Source organism: Carex rostrata, chromosome 20, assembly GCF_964058835.1.
Source record: "Carex rostrata chromosome 20, lpCarRost1.2, whole genome shotgun sequence".
In the NCBI taxonomy this organism is placed as follows: Eukaryota; Viridiplantae; Streptophyta; class Magnoliopsida; order Poales; family Cyperaceae; genus Carex; species Carex rostrata.
This window is the reverse complement of record NC_135937.1, coordinates 2,671,710-2,691,235: the sequence shown is the minus strand read 5'-3', so window position 1 is coordinate 2,691,235 and position 19,526 is coordinate 2,671,710. Positions and strand designations below refer to the sequence as shown.

Below are 19,526 nucleotides of genomic sequence, written 5' to 3'. Positions count from 1 at the left end.
TGGTAAATCCGCAAGTATGAATTGATATAGGGATTTTGTGAATATGTTACATTAGAAAATATATAGTTTAAAAATTCGAATTTTGCAAAATAAATTTGCTATAATCTAACCTATTCAGTATGTTTAATTTTGTGTGATCTACATTAGAAAATATATAGTTTAAATGAACCGGGTGGAGGGAAATAAACCCAACTATATATTTTTATTAGATTAATTTTGTGAATATAGATATTCAAATTTGTTTTGATGTTAGGTTTTATTTTTAAAATTCGTATTTATTTTCATAGGTTTAAAAAAAACAGAAAAAGGAAGAAAAAAAAAAACAGAAAAGAAAAAAAAAAAAACAGAAAAAAAAGGACCGGACCGGCCTGCCCTGCCCCTGCCTGCCTACCCGAACCGCCCTGCCCCTCAAGGGTACCACGGGCACGGGTATAGGACGGGCAGGGCACAGTTTTTGAAAAAAATACTCGAGATACCCGTCTACCCGTGATACCCGCGCCCGACCAATACCCTTGCCCCTGCCCAGGTATACCCGGCCCGCCCTGCCCCTGCCCGTCCTTAATACACTAAGTAAGCCTACGGAAACAACCTTAACATTATTAACTAATTACTCGAAATTTAAAATCGTAATCCGAAATACTTAAGTTAAAAAACGTAGAATTAATATATACTAACAGTCTCCTCGCACAGAATATATAATTAAAACTGCGATATAATCCATTAATTATAAGAACAATTCATGAACACGTCCATTCAAAATCCATATATATGAAAACATACCAACACTGAAAAGTAGTATAGAACCGTCTTTTATATTTCATGGGCCAAGGTGGCGGTATAATGCATCTCCCATGAAATGGCCATCCATGTAAAAAGCAGCAGAACCTGCATTATGCGGATACGACCCATCCATAACCACAAATTGCATGTCCTCTGATGGTTTCCAATGCCTTTTTCTTTGATTTATGAACCAATTGTTGATCTGCTTTGGGTCGAGACCTGTTGACTGAGCCAATGCTACCTTATCTGTTTCCTGTTTGCAGCTACCTCATATTAATGAATATGAACTAAATAAACCGGGTACAAGCAAATACTGAAATGATTTTCAAAGCATGTGTGGTCACATAATACTCGGACTATAATGATAATGGCCTCTTGTTTGATCGTAAAAATAAATCAGATTAAATACTTTGCCTCTTCCGAAATGTTGAAACATTTTATCTTGAGATTTGTTATGGTATTCTATGTGTACGTAAATTTTCTTATGGTGTTACGGCCCATATAGTTGTTGATTTTTCATATTTAAAATCTGAAACATTAATTTGATAAAGAGCAAGAGAAATCCATAATAATTAATATAGCAATTAATTCTAAATAGTTTCTATATTTGTTTAGAAAGAATACCATATATAGCAAAATCCTTGACAGATAAATTAATCAGTTTTCTGAATCATTGAGCAGTATAAGTCAACCAAATACATTTAATTTATCTCATAAATTGTGTTAAAAATTATACCGATGGATAAGGCCACTTGTGGTGATGATCCCACCAGCTGAGGAGCTTCTGGCGAGCATCTTTCGGGAGCTTCCCTTTCTTCTTTTTCTTGGAGAGCTCCTTCCACAAGCTGCTCAAGTATCCGCTATACTTGTTAAGCAGTTGATTCTTTAGCTCCTTATCCTCCATACTTGGATCAAACTCTAGAGTCTCGCCTTCTGTTGTACTTGTACTGCGGTCTCCCTCAGAGGGTCCAATGCCTCCACATTTCTGATCATCTGCATAATTGCAAGGGAAAACCAATGTAGATACTGAAAGAGCTAGTTTAATTTTACGGAGTTCTAGTGTGCAAGTATACTTTTACATGACAGGTTGTTTTGAATCTGACTGGCTCCTGTACCAATGGGGAGAGTGGATAGATCATAGATGTGTCTTTAGTGAGTTAACCCCATTAAGGTTTTAGCCAAAACATAATACTGAACCATACAACAACCTAAATAAAGCAGTAATTTTCCATACACAGAACATGAGCTTAATAAAAAAGGGAAAATAGACAAAAGAAAATAAGGAGTTCAAGTCGCATATATAAATCTTATGTCTGAAATAAATTCGAGTGGATTTATACCCTGTTGTGTGTTCCAGCAGCAGCAATCCTTTTAGGTTCAAATATCTAATTCTTTTTTTCTCTTGAAAAGCAGCTCAATTTTTAATTGCAAGATCTTTCTTGAAGAGCAGACCAATTAAATTGACTATATATGCCTTTTAATGCCAAACCATATGCTATCATTCTCAGGACATCTGAGTCAAAAGGTGCATTTTTACTAGAAGTATGACAAAAACATATTTGAATTTTCAACGTTATTATAATGGATCGTTCAAACTTTACACTCAATAAGTTACATATTGTCTGTAAAATGCCTTGTATGATCCGTCTAATTCCAATCAGCAGCTTTCTTTAATGTATTAAATATAAAATCTCTCCATGATCATCTTTGTGCATTGAATTTTATATTTTATATACACTAATTACATATTGCAGCCGTTTTACATAAAATAACTTTATCTTCCTGTATACACACAGCTAATAATTTATATACACTAAAACATTTCAATTCGATACCATGAGAGAATTTGTCATCCGATACAGCGGCAATATTGAAGCTTTGGTAGTCTAGAACAATTTTGTCTGTGACAAGTTTGGTTAGAGCAGGAAGACAATGGATCCATGGACATGGAATGCAACACTAAAAAACAGAGCGTGGTTGGGGGATGGGGATGGTTTCTAGTACGGATTAATTAGAAGAAATCAGTAGCAAATGCATTGCATAGATAATTTATGTGGAGAGAGAATTTTACTATAAGAAAGGAAGCTGTCAATGAAGAGGGTGCATGATTCTTAGTCAAGGGAACTTAATTTATGGCCAATGAATGAGCGACTTGCAGTATTGTGTACTTGGCAAGAAAACATTAAATTACATCCATTCAGATCTATGAAAACCATCTCATGAGTCATATAAGGTAACGGTTCACATTGCATGTTTTCATTCATTGATAACTTTGTAATGAAAGTTTGAATTTATTTCTTAAAGGATAAAAATCTAATATTTAACAATTTCAAAGAATTGAAGTTACTTAAGGAGAAATAAATAGGAAAAAAAGTTTAAAGGTTAAAAACTCAAAACGGAAGTGATCACTTGTATCATGAGGGGATATATTTTATTGACATCGAATACCATTTTGTTGAAGATGTGAGATCTCAAATAGCAAAATTGTTGGTCCTCAGAAGATTGACATAAGTGTGTTTCTTACTAGCTTGTCTTAGTTTTGTTTCTTACTTTTACTAGTTTATGTCCTTTATATATTATTCTTATTTATATGTTTAGATTATTTAGATGTAGTGTCTCAAGTGTGGAGTATCTACTTCTTTCTCGATCGGAGCGCGGCAATGAGCAAATTCAGTCATCGGAGCATGGCGATTATCGAATGAAAGCGGATCTGATCGTGGAGAAAGATGAAGAATGAGGCAATAGAGTGATTAATAGTGTAGATAAGTAGGAATAGTTGACTAATGTAGTTTATATGAATTAATGAAAATAAATGAGTTTAGATCTAGCATTGAGAGTCATTTAACTCATTGTAAATACGTTCTTTTATCAATAAAATCGTTAGTAGCCATTTAAAGTCACTAATCTTAAAAAAAACTATCTATTTTGTGTAATATATAGTTAAGTAAAAGAATAATACAATTAAACTCCTTAGTTATCTCTCTCCCTTATCTCTCAACTCTCAACTTTCTTCTCTAATTCGCCGAAATTCTAACACATTTTATTATCATCAAGATTTGCATGAAAGGAGCGGAGCAAAGTCTCTTAATAAATACGTGCATTGGTAATTGATCTTGAACCACAAAAAGGAAAAAAAAAATAATAAAATAAGAAAAGCACTGTTTGCAAGTCAACTTGAGCAAATCTACAGCCCTAAACTCCAAAAAGCTATAGAAAAATCGTATGATCTGACTTTTTTTACTGTATTACACATGACAGAGGCCATGACAACAGTTAATTACATGTGAAATACAAGAAAAGGTTAGGAATTGAAACAACACCTGAGCTTAGGAGGCCTTGCGACAGGGAATTGAATTGAGACTCAACAGTCTTGAAAAACTGAGCAGCCTCTTGGATCGGTCTCATCAGCTCCTCTTTATATTTAACCAGAATATTGGAATAGGTCTCCTGTAAACATATGAAAATGTTTGAGATATTGGAAGGTGTTGTCTTTAGTTCTTGCTTAACAAAGTTTTCCTTTTTTTTTTTTCTTTTATCCAGATATATATTTTTTGGATAAAAATATAGACACAAATTAATTTACTTTCTCTTTCTTTCCAGGCTGAGTTTATCTCCTTTCATTTTCTTTTAAACCCTTTGTTTTTATACCTATTGATGCTGTACTTTAATTTATCTGGATTTTCCAGGAAGAAGTATAATTTTTTTTATGGAACTAGGCAGATGAAACAGTATATCTTGTAATTTCCATTTCTCAAGAGAGAGAGAGAGAGAGAGAGAGACCATGAACTGATCGAGCTCTGGATCAGTAGAATATTTGCTGTCAGTTCTTTGGTGCAACTTGAGTTCCCTAGAGACGGTGGAGAGTCGGTTGACAATCTCTGGGGATGCTCCCACCTACACAAAATCCAACTTTTGTCAATATCAATTCTTGTTCTTTTGAAATATTCATAGTTTTGAAGAGCACAAAATTTAAGTGCGAAAAAAAGGAACCTTCTGACAGTCGATGAATGCTTCAAGGAGAACTGGATATTGGGGGTGAGATGTGATTTTCATCTTGGCCAAAGCATCTACTTCTCTTGTGACGATCAAGTCCTGTGTACCAGTTACTGGATGCGGCAGTATTTGTGCGGAAGTAGTTGTACCTGTACTGGTTGCGGTATTAGTGAGGTATAGGAAGGAATTGCCCCTAGAGCTTAGAAGCGACAACTCTTCCATACGTAGTAGAATTTCTACGAGGATATTAACATAAGAAAGAACAAAAGAGATGGATATTATGTGAGAGAGAGGATTAATGAGATTTAAAGTGCAAGAAGTAAATTACGTGATAAAGTACGAGTTGCATCACATCAAGAAAAAAAGAAAGTAAAAACAAATGAAAAGAGGTACAACTAGGTATTAGGTGCTAGTAACCTAAGATTGATGAGACGACACGGAGAGAGAGAGAGAGAGAGGAAAGATATGAGCCTTGGTTTTCTTTTTCCGGTGTCAAATCAAATTAGACGCGTGACAACGAAATTAGGGGAAGAACTTGTCCGAAGGAACGAGGAGGAAAGATATGTGAGGATCGAATAGTAATTGATTTTGGGAGGTGGTATTATTATACGTTGTTTGTTATTTTATTGGCTCCGATATATAAAGAGAGAATTCGGATCTGGGAAGACAAAGCAAAGAGGAAGAAAGAACACAGGAGCATGTGGGGTCGATGGTACTAGATTGCACATGCAATGATCATCTCCGAGAAATTAGATAGGGTTAAACACAACTAAAGTAGAACTAGGATTTCTTAACTTATCGAATTCTTTTGCGATAATTTTTATTAATACCCTTAAAAAAAAAAAATTTAAAACTGCACATGCAACGATCATCTAATAAAGTAGTGACTGATGATTTTACTGTTTTGTTAAGTTATTGTTAGATCAACAATTTTCAAATGACCTTAATAAATAGTAAACAAATTCAAAAAAATATAAAATTTGATCTCCAAGCACATATTAATATGGAGAACAAGATGAACAGTTCGGATCGACGTTTTGAATTTTGAAATTTTAAATTTGGACCTTATGCATATCAGCTCATATGCATACGAATGCACATTAGTCACTCTCTATAATTCGAATAATTAAAAATAAATTATTAATGTACATTTTAGCAAAGAATAACATATAAATATAATGTTTTCCATTCATAAATTAGAACTAATAATTTTTATAATAAGTTTGTTGGTTACAAAACATATATCATATATATTACGAAAGTACTAGTCATTAATTATCATGCCATAGTGTTATATTGTTCATCAAAATAAACTAACCCAAGCTTGATAATATTTTTTTCCCTGAACATATAGGATAAAAAAAACTATAAGAGCTTTGAACCACTACATCAACGATAATGCGACTTCAACTTCTTCTGAACCAACTACATTTTTTGTTTCTACTTTCTCAACAAGATCATCTATCAACACTATGCAACTAAAAATACAAGTTATAAATCATTAATATAAGAAAACAAATATAAGTAATAAATCATTGCACTAGTGGAAAATATGGAATCAAGATCGGTTATATACGCATATTAGTATCGGAATACAACCAATCCTGATGAAGGCGATACTGATACTATCAGGATCGGTTTTTTATTTTTTAAAGAACCGATCCAAATAGTAACTATTAGGATCGGCTGTTTATTATAACCGATCTTAATAGCAGTTATCTGGATCGGTTTTTCTTAACGAACCGATCCTAATAGTTATATTCTGGATCGGTTTTTCTCATATCCTCATTCTTAAAAAAAAAAAAAAAAATTTTAGGATCGGTTATTATTTTTTTGGAATTATGATCTGAAAAAAAAAAAACTTTTAGGATCGGTTATTTTTTAATAACCGATCCTAAAAGTGTTTTTTTTTTTTTTTTTTTACAATTAGGATCGGTTATTTTAAACAACCGATCCTAATAGTGGTAATCTGGATCGGTTGTTTAAAATAACCGATCCTGATGTTTTATTGAAGCAAAAAAAAAATATTTTTATTTATTTGACCAGCTTCCATATATATTTTGCTGGCCAGCATCCTAGATTTTTTTTTTTTTGCACAGTAAGAAGCAATAATCAAATATCATATACACATCCTAAATTAAATATCATGCACATCTTAAATTATTACAAAAAATTCATGTTCATACAAAGTTTTGTGAAGCATTACATATTATAACAAGAAATTTAAATCCAAAAAAATTTAATTAACAAACATACAAGTGACTAATTGAGCTATTTCTTCAATTAACACACATTTATGCAATTAATGTAAAGCACAACAATAAAAAAAACAATAATTACCTCTTTTGCAATCACATCACTTGAGATTAGAAAAGACTCGACAGACAAAAACAAAGGTAACAATTAGATGGAAAAATATTTTACAATAAAAAATACAAAAAAAATGTGTTTTTAAAAGTATAATAATGAGAAAATTAGATAAAGCTAATACCATGATAGTTGATCGGCCGGATGATTAAGTAACTTGAGCGAGATGTCCTCAAAACTGTAAAATAATATACAAACACCATTAATTAATTTTTTAAACAATAAAAAAATTAAAAACTGAGAGGGAGAGAAAGAGAGAGAGAGAGAGAGAGAGAGATGAAAATGAGGAAGAGACGGAGAGAAAGAGAGAGAGAGAGACACGGAGGAGAGGGAGACACGGAGACACAGAGAGAGAGACAAAGAGTACTGAGGATTTGAGAGGGAGATACGGAGATAGAGAAAGAGACGCTAAGTTGAAAATAAGAGGCGCGAAATGAAAATAAGAAGAACCCTAAGCAGGTTATATAGGGAGTAAATAGTATTAGGATCGGTTGTTTATAAAAAACCGATCCTAATAGTATCAGGATCGGTTTTTTATAAAAAACCGATCCTGCTACTAATTTTTTTTAGCAGAACCAACTTTGAAAAAAATAGTATCAGGATCGGTTTTATTGCTAAAAACCGATCCAGATAGTATCTGGATCGGTTTTATTGCTAAAAACTGATCCTGATAGTATCTGGATCGGTTTTATTGCTAAAAACCAATCCTGATATTTTTTTATTTTTTTTTATTTTTTTGCAGAACCAACTTTGAAAAAAAAAATAGTATCAAGATCGGTTTTTTATAAAAAACCGATCCTGATACTATATATAAGAAAGATCACTGAGGTAAACCCCACTCATATTGATGGTCTATCAACCATCAAACGGCTACCATTTATTTTCTTTTATGTTTGGTAATGCATGTACACAGATAAATATTAAGAAAAATGTGAAAAATATAAAAATTATTTATTTGTGTTTGTATGGCCAAATCAACTCTACTATGATCAATTTTGTACAATTTTATTATTATTAATGGCATCAAATTGTTAAATGGAATGCAGACCGTTCATTTCTGCATGATCATCCAACGGTGGGTCTGTAATTAAATGACATGTAATAATTTTTAAAATGATCAAGATATAACATGGAACATTAATAACGTAAAAGTGCCGAAGGCCCGACAACTGTAAGTTTTGATCCAACGTAAATTATTTACGGCCGTGCGATGTTGCTATATTGTTTTGCTTTGATGAACTAGTACACGAATCCCAAATTGTATCAAATTTTATAATGGTGAAATTAATATGACATTCTTTCATTTTAACGGTTCCAATCGACCAAATGCTAATATTCGTATTCGTTCCTTCACAACCCCACACAACAAGGGTTCAAGTCCTATGTATATTATTATATGGCACAAGTCATTGATGCATCATGCATGATTGTATAAAAAAATTCAATAGTCAAAATGACTTCAAAATGAAATATCAATGTCAAATAATTAATTATTTATCTCATAAATTTTAATAATATAAATTACATTAATTTTCATCAAAAAAAAATTATAATTGAACCATATGCCATATACAACAGCCATATATATATTCTATTAATCACCACACTAATTACATATAACACAAATGCCTAATTACATATACTTCTCAATATTAAAATTACAAACATAAATATTTTAAAATATTGAAAAAAAAACTAATTATAAAATAAAATTTGCTATCTCAATTTTGAAGCTGTCACTGTGGCAATTTGCTTTCAATCCGAACATAGCATTTTAGACTACATACAGCGCACCACACAAAGTTGGTTCTGCAAAAAAAAAAAAAAAATTCAGGATCGGTTTTTAGCAATAAAACCGATCGAGATACTATCAGGATCGGTTTTTAGAAATAAAACCGATCCAGATACTATCAGGATCGGTTTTTAGAAATAAAACCGATCCAGATACTATCAGGATCGGTTTTTAGAAATAAAACCGATCCAGATACTATCAGGATCGGTTTTTAGCAATAAAACCGATCCAGATACTATCAGGATCGGTTTTTATGTACAGAACCGATCCAGATACTATTTTCTGATATATTTTAATTTGTTAGATGTATTTAAGTTATCTGGATCGGTTATTATGTATAGACCCGATCCAGATGCTATTTTATGATATATTTCAATTAATAAGATTTATTTGAGATATTTCAATTATCGGGATCGGTTGTTTGTTGAACCGATCCTGATACTATCAGGATCGGGTTTTATAAACAACCGACCCTGATAGTTGAATTATTAAGATCGGTTATTTAGAATAACTGATCTTGATAGTATTAGGATCAGTTCTAACAAAAAACCGATCATGATAGTTCATAAATCAGGATCGGTTGACAATAAAACCCGATCTGAATAGTTTTTAAGATCGGTTTTTTTAAGAAAACCGATTCAAATACCTTTTAGAATCGGTTGGCTCATATAACCGATCCAAATAGGCCGATCCTGATTCCAGTTTTTACACTAGTGTTGGTATGTCTATATGCATTTTAATACATTAGTTTAAGAACAAAAACTTTTTTTTGTTGTGGTTTAGGGGTATAAAATAGTCAGATATGGATAGTTAGAGATCAAAACGTATATTTATCCGTTATAATTTTTCGAATACAGATGCAAATACAAATAATCTCAGATATGGATAGAAATCGAATAATTTAAATAATTTTTTGAATTCAGATTCAGACAAAATCGGATAATATCCGATCCGTTTACACCCCCTACTTCCTACAAACTGTATGGAAATCATTGTCTTAATTAGAGAGTTAATCACTACAATAATTATAAAACTTCGCCGGTAATAGAACGAGAATGTACATTGTATACTGTTCCAAGCTATGTCGACGTGTTAGGTGAAATATCGTTTCACTAGCAAGTATATATATAGGTAACTACTAGCTGAATCCTGACAAAATCATAATTAATTGTACAGCATATATAACATGCCTTTAGTACATATAATCCATTTTAGGTCCTGTATCGAAGATTCGAAATTATATCCCGAGTCGCTACAGAGATAAAACGCACCGTCTTCCTGTCGTGTTTGTGCTAAGGGTGGTCTGTTTTGAGCTATATATATGTCGTGCTGGGCATGCATACGCGTCTGATAGCGTAAAATATTGCAAATATAATGGAGATTGGTAAAACATAAAAAAAAAACAGAAAATTATATTGATAAAATAGTAACGATACAAGATATTTATTGAGGCTAATCAACCAAAAGATGACTCACTCAACCCTTAAGGAATTTGCTCTTCCAACAGAGATCCAATGGGGACTTGCTCATCCAAAGGAGACCCAAAGGGAACTCACCCACCCTAAGCTTAGCATCACGCTAAGACAAAAAACAAAATAACTCTAATCTAATATGCCCTCTCCTCTAACCTATGAGCTTATTTATAATAAAAGGGAAATAAAAATGAGTTGTTACAAAATCTTGCAATATATAATTTTAAAGCAGCATGATTTTCTCTTTAATGAGTCATGATATTATGCCTTTAATGAGTTGTTAATTGGCAGCATTAAATTCCCTTTTATTTCTCTCATTAATGGGCTACATCATATTCCTCCTCTTGAAGAAGACTCGACCTCAAATCTTCTTGGTTTGCACTACATATTCCTCGCGGCATGGCACAACCTGCTCCGATATCAGCGTCTAATTAACGACAAAGCATGTGATGTGTTGATGTGCTAGCTAGCTCGTATCGGACTGTTTTACCTTATTATGTGGTTTTATAATTTCGTGTGTTAGTTTTCAACAAATTTACGATAATTTTTGAAGGTATTGTAGTTGCTAAAATTATTAAAATTATGAATAATTGGAAGTTTCTGTCGTTTTTATTTGAAGTCGGCTACATAATAAAAATTGGGATCCATTAACAACGACCCAACTTAAAAAATTAAATTTAAAAATTGATAAATTGTCGTCAAACATGAAATGTTGTAATTTTAAAGTAATTTGACGACGATAATATTTACATTAAATTACATCATGCATGTTTCATGTATATAGACCAAGAATTAGATTTCATCTAATTTCGTTATCATACCGGTTTATTACTTTTGGTTTGGTACTTTCTACTCTCTTTACTTTACATATTTAAGATCCAGGATTAATTTAAAATGGAATATTATATATCTAGGTTAACTTAAGAGGAATTAATCTTAGGTTTCATATATCTTCCATACTTCTAAATTCGGTTATCTTTCTAATTAAGGTTCATATTTTTCTTTTTGATAGATAAAGTACGTAGAATTGATTAGATCTAAAATTTGAAATCACAGTGTATATATAAAAATTAAGTTAAAAAAATAATAATAAATTAATTGAGCTATCAACTTTCTAGATCACCTTTTAGTTAGACAACTTCGAAATTGAATTGCACATAGTGCCCTATATATTTTGTCTCCAAAAAGGACCTAGCTAGGCATCACATACCTTCTAAACATTAGGGGTGTCAACAGTTATGAAACGGACCGGATGGATGCAATTTCATATTCTTATTCGTTATTATGTTAACGAAAAAACTTTATTCTTATCTATATCTGATAATAATGAAAAAAAAAACTTTACTTATATTGTCTTATCGAATATGCTATTATTCTGATAAATAAGTAAGAGGATGTCATTAATTGAATAAATATATACGAGTTATGAATAAAATTATATTATATCATTCATTAATTATCTCCAAATAAATTCTTATTGAATACAGTGGATAAATGAATAAAGGGTGTGGCATTAACACTCCTAACATTCCCGGCCCCTCTCGCGCGTTTTCTTTCTCTGTTGTTTTAAAGCCGAAAGAAAAAATAATTAATCAAATAAGACAGTCATCTCAATTTACTGGTTAAAAAATTAATAGCTCCTCGCTCGAGATCGGTTAAAAAATATTAATATTTAACTCGCTCAATTCTGATTCAGCTCGTCCTTAGCAAAAAGCGATTTTTCATTTGTTTTAAAAAGCGATTTTTGAAAACAAAAATATTAATAAACATTAAATAGTAATCGCCTTATTAGATAGTAAGTCACAATCCGCCATTGCATCAGTTCAACCAACATCATAACACAAAAGATTCCGGTTAAAACATTTTTGATCATATCTTAACATTAAGACAAGTTGTGAACGACCATTAAAGAAGAAATAGGATAAATAAATTAGTCACTCACAGATAGGGGTGTTCATTAGGTCCGGTTTATTCAGTTTTGAACCGAACCGAATTAGTTCGGTTTTTTTCGGTTTAATGGTTCGGTTCGGTTTTCTTTTTTAAAACCGAATTATAACTTCGGTTCGGTTCGGTTTTGAAAATTTTAAAACCGAAATAACCGAACCGACCGAACTTTTATATATTATGAATTTGATCCGGACAGCCTTGGTTTATTTCTTAATCAATTGCATTAAATACTTCGGTTTATTTCTTAATACTCCAGTTTATTTCTTAATATACTTTGGTTTATTATAAATCAATTGTTTTAAATAAACAAATTAATATACTTCGGTTTGAACCGAACAAACCGAAATAAAACTTTGGTTCGGTTCAGTTCAGTTCAATTGCAATGCTAATTCGGTTCGGTTCGGTTCGGTTCTATTTTTTAAAACCTGTTACATTCCGAAATTTTAAAACATGATTAAATGGATAAATCGATCATTTGGCTTAAATAAAAAGTTTTAATTAACTTAACGATCGTTCAGAAATTTTCTGACCGACTAAAACGAAACTAAAATTTCGTAATATAAATAATGTATGAAATTATGTATAATAAAAATTAGAGATTTAGAAATAAAATAAAATATAGCACTAGGAATAAAATTAAAATTATTCGGTAAATTAGAAACTTAGAAATCCGTTACAATTCCTTTTAATTTTCAGGAAAGAAGAAATTGATTTAATTAGATTCATGTAAATAAATAAATAAATTGAATTCCAAATAAGAGCATAATTATACGAAATTATTCGTACAATTGGATTTTTGAATTTGTAAAACTAATTCATTTAGGAATTTTAGAGATTTAATGGAATAGATAAAAATTATATAAATTGAATTGAGAACGAATTATTCGAATCTTAAATTTAGAGATAAATACACAAATTATATGTACAAATATAGTTACAAAATTTTATGAACTTTCGATTTGAATTTATGAAAGAAACGGAATTTAAACCAATTAAAAGAGACCATAATGAAATGCTGAATTATTGGGACCATCCGATTAAATCTAACACGGATCTTAAATGTGGTAATTTAAATTTTGGAATTTATATCAACCCCTCATCTCATCCAACACGAATCTTAAAGCAGTCCCATTTAACACCCCACTCTTCTCCCTTCTCTCTTTCTCTCCTCTCCCTCTACGTGACAGAAAACCCCCCCCACCCGTCCCCTTCCCCTGTCTACGCCAAACCAGAGGGGCTCCGCCCCCTCTTCCCTCCTCCGTCGCCGGTGAGCCGCGCCACGCCCCAGCCCCATCTCTCTCCTTTTCTTCTCGGTCCGACCCACCAGACCCGCCAGAAACCCGCCCCCTCTCCCTCTTTTCCCGCCTCCCCTGCCCCTCCGCACCATTCCCTCCTCCTCTCTCGCTGACCCCCGCCACCACCACGAAAACCTCCTTCTCTTCTACCTCTGACCCGTGGACCCTCTCTCTCGACTTAATTCTCTCCTTTCACCTTTTTCCACTGATTTTGCGAGATTTCGAAGAAACCCTAGAAATATGGAATGGTGGTGGTGCTTGCAATTTCGGTCCTGCTGGTGCCTTCTTGTGGTTGCCTTGGTGTTGGCTGGTGCCCGAGTGAGACGGTCGTGAGGCGTGGCGAAACCCTCGGAACCGATCACTTTCTTTCGACATTTTCTCTTTCGGTTAATTTTTAAAATTCTTGATTTGTATCTTGATGAATCGATTAATGTCGTAACACTTGAATTGACTAATTATCGAGTTCGGATTGTTGATTTTTCCAACTCGGTCAGATTTAATTGATATCGTAGCATAATTGTAGGAAGTGATTTAAATGAATTAATGGGACAATGATCTTCCTATAACTGATTAGGTGATGTTGGGAAATTTATTTGGAATGCTTGATCTGTTTTGGTTGTTTTAATCAAAGAAACTTGTTGCACACCCTCTAATACCAAGCACTGCAACAATAATTCTAAATTATCTATCTCACTGGTATAGCCGGTACAACTACTGGTACGGTTTGTGTTGTTAGGAACCAAAGTATAAATTTTATAAGATAAGGGACTGACTTGCTAAATTTTGAGATCCTTGACAAATTCTCCTTGTCAGATGGACTAAATTACAAAATAGTTATGCCTTTTTGGCCGACAAAAATAAATAAATGAAGAGATTTTGGGATAACTAAATTAATTAATTTAACATGATCTTTTGGTTGGATAGATAAATAATAGAGTGGATACATAATTTTAGTTTAGCTTTCTCGGCTTAGTTCCAAGAAAAAAAAAATAATAACATTTATGTAAATAAGAAGGGGTGGTACAACTTGCCCCTGGTTCGAAATATATAATAGAACCGTGTATATTCAGTATGTAGACTTGATTAAACTCTTAAATTATTGATTAGTTGAATATGGCATAAATGAAATGAAATTGTGTAATTTAAGACCAAATTGGTATATGTGATAAATTAGGCCGTGACCGTTACTGTTGGCTTGTGGATGAATTGATTAAATGAATTGGGGGCCTTTGTTTAGGTATGCCTTGGACTAAATTAAATAAGTAGGCCATTGGATTTAAAATGATTATAAATGAGCCGAAAGGTATAAAAGAATTGACGAATTGAAATACGGCTTTTGAAATTTAAGTTTTGATAATGTAACCGAATTTAACCTAGTATACGTGTAATATAGGCGTAGGCTCGGTCGAGCAAGACGTTGTGAGGCAATTCGAGACGCCCGATCCTTAGATTAAGCGGTACGCTCGTCATAATCAGGTGCGGGATTCTTGGACTTGTTTGATACTTTATTTTCAGGAATTAAACTGTGTATTCGTTTGTCATGTTGAATATCATTGATTGCATCATTGAATTGTGTAAAGCATTTGCATAGCCCAATCAAATTAAACTCGAATTGATATGACTTGAGTGATTTGCATGCTGGTATGGTTGTAGGTTGTGTCGATCTATTATGATCTGATTTGATTGAAAGTCACCACGATTTGATTTGATATGTATGTGAATGTATGTGAATGGATTTACGAAGTTAAACACTTGGATCCAATGAATTTGCCAAGTCGGGCTGTATGCTGACTTGGATTCCCAGGATCCTAAATGGCCTTAGGTGAACGGCCCTCGATATTCCCAGTACCGGTTGGGACGAGGGAGGGTGATTATGTTATGAGATGTGATTGGAAATCGTGGGTGACATGTGTAACGTCTATGGCTCGGTGGCATTCTCCTACTTGTTAATGCATTTGAAAGGTCAATTGACTATTACGACTATTGGAATGATTCCAACGAGGATTTTCTTTATATGATTTGAACCAGACCTTAATAAACTGTTAAGCCAAGCGATTGCAGATGGGTGTCAGATAAAGGGTCCAGCGGTTGGCCATCTGTAGGTGTCAGTAACCCTACAGATGTGGGTTTGATAATGGTTCAGCTTGAAAGAACATCTGTAATTGCTACAAGCCCTATTGAATTGAGTTAAGCCAAAATATCTGTTGTGTTTGAAATTCATCTTGGAAATTCCGTGAACTGTGTTTCAGGTTGATAAATTGTTGTCGAGCACTGGCATTCTGTTATTTATGATTATATATATATCTGTTTGCATTGTTATTGTTTGGGTTTCATTTTTGAATATAGAGTTTGATTGCAAGTCCAATAATCTAAACTGTGGCAAATTTCGCACTGAGAATTTATTCTCACCCCCACCCTCCCGATTATTTTCAGGTTCATTACATGGATGCAGCAGATGTGGATATTGGTAATGCATATAAAAGATCCACTGCCTTGCGTGTATATGTGACACCTGATAGATACACGCGGCAGGCTGTCAGACCCCGGGGATTTGGGGTGTGACAACCGAATTATAACTTTGGTTTGCCTAGTTTACTGAACCGAACCGATGAACACCCCTACTCACATATCTTCTGGCCATTTTTATTAATACCCTTAAAAAAAAGATTTTTTTTAAAACCGCCCCGCACTCTTTTTTTTTTAAACTGTCTCGACCGCCAGGCCCACATGCGACCTAGATCCTCTAGCAGACCGCCCAGGCAAGGGGGGCGGTTCTCTATTTTTTTTTAGAGATCTTAAATATTTTGATTTAAATAATTTTGTGAAGAAAATTTTTTCTTGTCTGCCAAAAAATAAGACATTTGATATATTTATGAGTAAGATGTCGAACTCTTTATAACTTTGATTTGATTTGTCAGTTAGATATCACAAGTCTAAAGTTAGCACTAATTAAGGAGTTGGCCTTGATTTTTAATAATTTATTTTATTCAAATATACACAAGGAAATGTGGTTAGATTGCATCAATGATGTCAACTTCTTTATTTTTTTTTTAGATAATAATTGGAGAGCGAGAGAGAGAATAATTGAATTATTTGATTATTGTCAACATATACCATTTTCTCGAAAATAGACAAACAAACACAATAAATAGTAAATGCATTTTAAAATAATTATATGGATAATTCTTGTATAATCTATTAGGCTTTTGACTAAACAAAATACTGATCGTTGTATGTCTACCGTCGAACGAAAACTTAAACTGAATTTTTGAGGCACTAAACAATATTTTTTTTTAAATTATGATGCTTTGGATGCCCAAGAGTTTCTCCCGAACAATATTCGGATCCGTTTCGTCCCCCCTTTTTGAAAAGTGGTCATACGCGCAAATCCGACATTCCTAGCCAAAGTTATGGCTGTTTAAAGTTTTTTCAAAAGCCGAACTTTGGAAATTCATAACTAATTATAGATAATTCCAAAAAAATTGAAATTTGTGTTAATTCTGTGTATTTTTGAATGCTCTACATGCTGGTATAATCACTTTTGCGGTTTGGTCCTTGTATCAGTCTAGACTTCATGATTTACCAGAAGAGATCAAATTTGATGTTTTTAGTGCATTGCACTATACCAATGGTCTTTACTTAGTGCTTGGCTGCTGAGTTTGGACTTGATACCATACCAGATGTCAGTCTAGGGTGCATTGTGCATAGACAAAGATCTAATTTGAAATTTTAATATATTTTAGTAGCTCTAATCTACTGTTTTAGTACCAGAAATAAAGAAAAAAAGATCAACAAGCTGTCAGAGCTTGGAAATTTTGTAATCAACGTCAAGTCCTTAATTAGTGTTATCTTTAGACTTGTGATATATATCTAACTGACAAATCAAATTAAAGTTATAAAGAATTACGACATCTCACTTATAAATATATCAAATGTCTTATATTTTGACATACAAGAAAAAAATTTCTTCACAAAATTATTTAAATCAAAATATTAAGATCTCTAAAAAAAATAGAGGACCGCCCAGTCCCCAGGCGGTCTAGTTCCTAGCGGACCGCCCTTGGCCCGGGCAGTCTGTTAGAGGATCTGAGCCGCCCGTGAGCCTGACGGTCGGATTAGTTTACAAAAAAAACAGAATGCAGGAGCAGTTTTAAAAAATCATTTTTTTCAAAGGTATTAATAAAAATGACCGCAGATCTTCCAAAAGTAAGATGAATATAAATAAGAGCTTGCCACAGTAAATAAGATCTTTAGAATTGTAGGTGGGCCCATAACTTGCTTGGTACGAAAACACAGCCAACGCACGGACAGAGGCACACAGCAATCAAATAATGGTTGTGGGTCCGTTCCTACTGCAATTTATGCCAAAAAACTGGTTGTATTATTTAAATTTGAGAATTTAAAATGAAAAGTCTAAAAGTTTAAAGAGGTATATAATATAAACAATGTTATAAAATAATCGATATTAACTCTTTATAATCTATATGAGTAAGGCTTCGGTGCTATGGGTTGTATAGAGGGCTACGGTGCTACGGCTCAATATTTAATTTTTCAAAATTCTAACGGTCGATCCGAACCGTTCATCTTATTCTCCATATTAATATGTGTTTGGAGACCAAATTTTATATTTTTTGGAAATTTTTTACTAGTTTTTTAAATAGGTAGAAAATCACTTGATCTAAAAAATTCTACACCATTCAGATATTTTATTTTCTATCTATCTAAAAACATAGTAAAAAATTTCCAAAAAATGTAAAATTTGGTCTCCAAACACATTAAAATGAAGAACAAAATAAACGTTCAGATCGACCGTTAGAATTTAAAAAAATCAAATATTGAGCCGTAGCACCGTAGCCTTCTATGTAACCCATAGCACTGTAGCCTTACTCAATCTATATTTATATATACCATGTTTGCATGAGAGCCGGACTTTGCAGCAATTAGTTAAGAACTCAAAAGAAATATCTAATAATTGCGAGTCGTATCTCCCGACATTTCTGGAATGGGTTAATTTTATATATGCCCTTCAACATATCTTAATTTCCCCACTTATTCCTCTAGATTTTTATATAGAGTAAAGATGTTGTTCCTCTTGAATTTGTCCCCTATCTGTCCCTCTAACAACCTTCTTTTTTTGTTCTCTCACGTGGTCAAAATCCATCCTTTTCAATCTTCTCTTAAAAAGAAAAAAAAAAATTTCAACATAACTCAAAACTCATTCTGTTCTTCTCCTCTACTGCTCGCCACCATCTACCCACGCCGACAGTTGTGATGGCGGTCAAGATCCGGCGAGGCGAGCGTGGTGCACCGTCGAGATCCGGCGAGGAGAGTGTGGTGCACCGTCGAGATCCGGCGAGGAGAGCGTGGTGCACCGTCGAGATTCGGCGGGGAGAGCGTGATGCACCATTGGAGGGGGTCCATGCTAGTCCAGCGAAGGTTGTCACAGTGCAACATATGAATATTTTATTAGTTAGATCTGAATACTTCAGTTGTTAGATATGTATACTTCATATTACATATGAATACTTCTTGGAAGAGGTGGGATGAGAGAGATGAATCTGACTTTGAATTTTGAATTGTATAAATTATTTCGAATATGTATGAATACTTCGTAATCGTCAGTATGAATAATTCTTTAGTTAGATATGAATACTTCATTGTTTTAGATATGCATACTAGTCTGTTGAGAATATTTCTTGGTCCTAATCTGGGCAGGTGTGAATATTATTAGTGTCAGATGTGAATATTGTTAGTGTCATGTGTGAATACTTCATTAGTTAGATATGAATAGTTATATATATGAATATTTCATTTGTTAGATATTGAGTACTTCATTAGTTAGATATGAATACTTCATTTGTTAGATATGCATACTTCATG

At 33.1% G+C, this 19,526-nt stretch overlaps 1 protein-coding gene across 2 annotated transcripts; it reads right to left on the bottom strand.

The window, feature by feature from the left end:
- Positions 1 to 621: 621 nt before the first annotated feature.
- On the bottom strand, positions 622 to 5,344 carry LOC144572874 (homeobox protein knotted-1-like 2). 2 transcript variants are annotated; one of them, XM_078322556.1, is made up of 6 exons: positions 5,191 to 5,344; positions 4,771 to 5,009; positions 4,561 to 4,674; positions 4,101 to 4,227; positions 1,517 to 1,773; positions 622 to 1,033 (listed from the first exon to the last, which is right to left on the bottom strand). In XM_078322556.1, exons 2-6 carry the CDS (start codon positions 4,993 to 4,995, stop codon positions 818 to 820), a joined length of 939 nt encoding a protein of 312 aa, XP_078178682.1. In that variant the 5' UTR covers positions 4,996 to 5,009; positions 5,191 to 5,344; the 3' UTR covers positions 622 to 817. The 2 variants fall into 2 exon arrangements, with proteins under 2 accessions (XP_078178682.1, XP_078178681.1); XM_078322555.1 differs by lacking the exon at positions 5,191 to 5,344 and having other exon boundaries at positions 4,771 to 5,130.
- Positions 5,345 to 19,526: the final 14,182 nt, after the last annotated feature.

Excerpts from the sequence above, each read along its gene's own strand:
- LOC144572874 (XM_078322556.1), bottom strand. The coding sequence starts at position 4,995 with ATGGAAGAGTTGTCGCTTCTAAGCTCTAGGGGCAATTCCTTCCTATAC. Across the intron at positions 4,675-4,770 it reads CATTCATCGACTGTCAGAAG|GTGGGAGCATCCCCAGAGAT; the intron begins GTTCCTTTTTTT and ends GATTTTGTGTAG. Across the intron at positions 4,228-4,560 it reads CAGAGCTCGATCAGTTCATG|GAGACCTATTCCAATATTCT; the intron begins GTCTCTCTCTCT and ends ATATGTTTACAG.